A 5,000-nucleotide genomic window follows, 5' to 3' on the forward strand; every position below is an offset into this window, starting at 1 on the left:
CAGAGAGACAGAGAGACAGAGAGACAGAGAGACAGAGAGAGAGAGAGAGAGAGAGAGAGAGAGAGAGAGAGAGAGAGAGAGAGAGAGAGAGAGAGAGAGAGAGAGAGAGAGAGAGAGAGAGAGAGAGACTAAAAAAAACAGGTGAGAATGAGGGGGACAAGGCTAAAAGAAGAGGTTTACCTTTCTCACACAGGGAAATCATATATAGAAGAAAGAAACATGGAGAAAATCCTATGCGTGAAGTATATGCCTATACAAATAAACCTTTCTTTATAGAGAGTCTACAGTAAGACAGTTAAGACCCATGCTGCTACTATACATATGTAGCAAATGTGCACTCATATTGCAGACACACACAAATGGCATACATAGACACTTTCAAACACATGCAAACAAGAAACAACACAGACAGACATGCCTACATGCACAAAGATAAATAAAGTAGTGGCTATCATATCATACATGAAATGATCTTGAAAAATAAATAAACAAATAAAAATAAATAAAAATATTTCAATACAAAAAATCTCTAAGATTCGAAAACAAGCATTAACAGTGACTATTAGAACACATTAGTCAAAACTTACAACTCATTCAAATGTAAAAAAAAAAAAAAAAAGGGATCATAGGCTAACAAAAAATTAAAGTCATAAAATAAAAACAAGCACTTATAAATACCTCGTCTACCATCCAAGTCTCAATACTGTCAGCTGCCTAAAACCATATGGAAAAAAATAAAAGAGTGGGAGGGGTATGCCGAAGTCTTTAAGTCGATGAACCCATCCCAAGCCCACTATTACTGAACTACGCAACACGCAGACATCTCCACTTTGATACGATACTTGTCAAGAGTTGTGTTGCTGGGGTCTGAGTCAGAGGGCAGATTGGTGCTGGAGGTGGCAGTGGCAGCTGTACTGGACTCATCAACACTGACTGTTGATGTTGGTACTGCAGCAGGGGAGGACTTTGGCTTGGAGGTACCACGGCGGGGAGGTCGAGGTTTAGCCCCAGTTAGAGACACACCTGAACTGTCTGGGTTCAGATTTGTGTCTCTGGGGTCATGATTAGCCCTGCTAGTTGGCTGGTCAGAGGTACAAGACTCTGGCTTTGACTCGCATGTGACTCCTGCATTGCTCTGTTTCAGGTCTTCCAATCCTGTGGCTGAAACTGAGAGCATATGGGATTTTGAACCCATTGTCTGGGGTTCAACTTTTCCATCTAAGGCTGACAGCCTTAACTGTTCTGACCTTGATAATGATTTTGATAATATCTGTGCAATAGATCCATTTGAATGACATTTATTATTTGTTTTGGATAATGATTTGGCCATCAAGTGGGCACTTAGTCCATTAAAGCTAAGACCAACTTTTCCATCAACTGAAGACTGAGAACGCGTATCTTCCTTATTCTTAGCAATGGAGGCAGATCGCATTAAATGGAAGCTATGATTTGAGGTATGAACTTCATTATCACTCCCAAGCATTGACTGAGACTTGAGTTCTGCCATGAACTCAGCAATGGGCGATGACTGGCCCTGCAAATAAGGACGGAGACATGAAAGCTCAATAGAATACTCTGACCCTTGTGAAGGTGAACTGCATCCTGCTCTCTGAACATCTATGTCTGTTGTAGAGATGAATGATCGGAGATATGACAGCTGACCTTCATAATGTTCTTGCACTTCTGCAAGTCTTGTTTCATACTTGGAATGAAGAACATCTACATATGAATCTTCACCATTTTCAGTCATTTTAGTAATAGTGTGTTTCAAGTCATCAACTTGTGCCCTAAGAGCAGCCTTCATGAGTGTAACTTCATCCAGATTATGTTCCAGTTCCTCTATGATATTAATCTTTTCATCCAATTCATTCTGAAGGATTTCAATCTGACTTTCAAATGCCTTTAAGTCCTCTACCTGTGAACCTAACTTTCCTTCATACTCATCAATCTTGCTTACAAGGACACGGCCAAACTCTGCCTTTTCCTCAAGTATCCTGGCCTCAAACTGCTCTCTTGTAGCAGTAAGACGGTCTTCATACTCTGTTATTATCAGAGCAATTTTGTCCTCATATTCCAGGGACACTTGTTCTTTCCTCAGATCAATTTCATTCACTTCCTCAGATAGCTCAGTTCTTAGGGCCTTGAGCTGCATCATATGGTCAGATTTTTCCTCCATTAGCTTGTGCGCATAGATCTGCTCCTGTTCTTCTATGGATATCTGAGATTCTTCAAGCTTGGACTGAAGTTTCTTCACCTTCTCAGCCATTTCTTCTAGAATTTTAGACTTCTCATTCTCTTCCCTGATTCTTGAAATGGTTTCTTCACCAATTATTTCTTTTAACTTTTTAATTTCATCCATTAGAATTTCTTTTTCTTTATTGGTGATAACAATTTCATCTTCAAGAAGGGCAATCTTTTTCTCACTGTCCTCTAAAAGACCCACATTTAAATCACCAGATGATTTTAACTGGAGAACTTCTTTTTCCATCTGCCTTTTCTCTGATTCCAAATTAAGAATCAGCTTCTCAAGATCTGTGACCATTTGGGCTTGCATGTTTGATGCCTCGTCTTGCTCATCCTCAAACCTTTGTTTCAGTTCTGCCTTTTCTTTCTCTATCTGCAGTTTCTCCTTTTCCAAACAATTTACTTTTTTCTCTAAATTCTCAATTCTGGAAAAGAGATCTTGTTTTTCCTTAATCAGATCTCTCTCTGACTTAGAAAACTTCTCATCAAGGTCCAGTTTTATTATGTTTAGACGTTCTTCCAATGATTTTTTCTCTTTGTAAAGTTCATCAATGTGGTCATGGAGATCACTGACCTTCTCCGCATTATTCTTCTTCAGCTGTTCTATCTTACGTTTATGAAGCTTAACTACATCTGCTATTCTACCTACGTGGCTGCTCTCTAACCTGGCAACCTCATCTACGTGACTACTCTCACTACTGCTAAGTTCCAATTCTAATCTTTCAGCCAAGTTTTTTTTTTGTTCTAGTTCAGCATTTATTTCCATTATCTTTTCATTTGCCTCATGCAACTTAGCCTCATATTCTGCAATGATCTTTGTCTTTTCTTCTTCAAATCTGCGTTTGTCCACCTCGAGCTGATCAACTGTTCTCTTCAAAGTTTTACACTCTTCATTTGTCTTTTCCAGCTCATCTTTGAGCTTAGTAATATCAGTGCTTAGTTTGTTTATTTGTTCCAGATGGGATTCTACATCATTTTTCACTTCTGGGGAACTGCCTAGACGTCCTTCCAGCTGGGAAATATATCCACTTTTGTTTGCTAAGCACTTTTCCAAATCACTGACTTTGGAATCAAGCTGTTGTATCCTCTCTTCCTTGGCAGCAATGACTGCTTCAAACTCAGCATGGTCTTTGAATGTCTCACTTTCTGAGGGCTTACCCCTGAGGGTTTCTACTTCTGTAGTTAGCTCTTTTATTTTTCCTTGTAAAAGAGGCACATCTGCCTCCTTGTGATTTTTTATTTCATCTTCTTTGACCTCTAGATCTTTGCGCATCCCTTCCAACTCTTCTTCCAAATCTTTAACTCTTTTTCTCAGAGCCTCTAGCTGCTGTTTAACATGATAATCAACTGCTCTATGATCAGTCTCTGTGACCACAGAATGGAACACAGATGTTGAGTCACTGGAGTCCAGAGGCAGGGAAGGTAGAAAAGCCAGAGAAGATGATGGCACTTCTGCATCCTGAGAAAGAGAGAGAGAATCAGATTTTGCTTCTCTTATTTCATCCATTAGATTTCTCAGCTTTGCCTGGAGTTCCAAAACCTCCATTTTCTTTTCCTCTTGAGAAACTTTTAGCTTTTCCTCAAGATCCTTTGCTTGCCTATTACTTTCTTCCAGAGATGTCTTCAGCCTAGTTTCCAAAGTACTCATCTCTTCTTGCAGTGCAACATAATTTTCCATGGACTGCTTCTGATTGTTAGTAAGAGTCAAGTTTAATTCCTGTATGGTCCTTTCACGGGCTGTTAATTCATCCCTGAATTCCTTTTCCTTATTGTACATATCTGTGTTTAAATTGAAATTTTTTGTGTTCAGATCCTCAAGTTGTTGCTGTAAATCATGGAGCTGTTGTTTTTGTGCTTCAAAGTTCTCTGCCTTTTCTCTGTTGGCAGCCTCAAGTTGAGTGAGTATTTTTTGTGTCTCTTTATTTTTTTCTTGTAAGATTTTGTGTTCAGATTGCAGCGAAGCAAATATATCTTCTAGGTTTTTCTTTTCTTCTTTTGACTTTGCACTCTCCTCTTTCAGGCGAGCCATTTCTTCCTTCAAGGATCCAACAAAGTCATCCATTTCTATTTGTATTGTTTTCACTTTTGACTCAAGTGACTGTATTTGCTTTGTTCTATGCCGAACTTCAATTTCAAGTTTTTCTTTTTCACGGATAACAGCATTCAACTCCTCCTTATCTACAAACTTTGCTCCATCAGGCCTTAGATCCCCTGATTTAAATTTACGGAGCTCTTCATCAATTGACTTTTTTTCTATCATCACCTTGTCCAGTTCCTGTTCATGAGTTTCTTTAAGCTGACCAAGAGTCTTGTGAAGTTCGTCAATTTCTCCTGTCTTTTCTTCTAAGTCCCTGATCAGATCATCTCTTTCTACCATGACAGCTTTCACAAGCATGTCGAATGTTCCTTGAAGTTCACACATTTTGAGTTCAACTGTTTCAACTTTGCGTCTCAAGGCTTCACACTCTTTCTGTTTGTGTTCACGTTCTCTTGCCATCACTTTAAGATGTTTATTTGTGACTTTTAATTTGTCATTCAGTTCTTTCATTTGCTTTTCCATATCTTGAATCTTTCCAGTTAATTCTTCTACCTCTTTTTCTTTTTCTTCTAAGCTAGTTCTTGAATCTATCTCTGCTTCTGCTGTAGATGTTGCTACTTTTGCAGATATTAACTCTTTTGTCTTCTCTTCCATCTTTGCTTTCTCAGCAATTAACATTTCAATCTCAGTGCGGTACTCTGTCATCATTATTTCCAGT

At 38.8% G+C, this 5,000-nt stretch overlaps 1 protein-coding gene across 1 annotated transcript in view; it reads right to left on the reverse strand.

Moving 5' to 3' along the window:
* LOC125044879 (golgin subfamily A member 4-like) overlaps positions 1–5,000 on the reverse strand; it is an 87,908-nt gene that overhangs the window by 17,600 nt on the left and 65,308 nt on the right. The window contains exons 19-20 of the mRNA XM_047641843.1: positions 809–5,000; positions 679–714 (exon numbers count right to left, since the gene is read on the reverse strand). The exon at positions 809–5,000 is cut by the window's right edge and continues 1,466 nt beyond it. Of these exons, the coding sequence (XP_047497799.1) occupies positions 679–714; positions 809–5,000 (4,228 nt within the window). The remainder of the gene's footprint in view (positions 1–678; positions 715–808) is intronic.

Source organism: Penaeus chinensis, chromosome 36 (genome assembly GCF_019202785.1).
Source record: "Penaeus chinensis breed Huanghai No. 1 chromosome 36, ASM1920278v2, whole genome shotgun sequence".
Classification (NCBI taxonomy): Eukaryota; Metazoa; Arthropoda; class Malacostraca; order Decapoda; family Penaeidae; genus Penaeus; species Penaeus chinensis.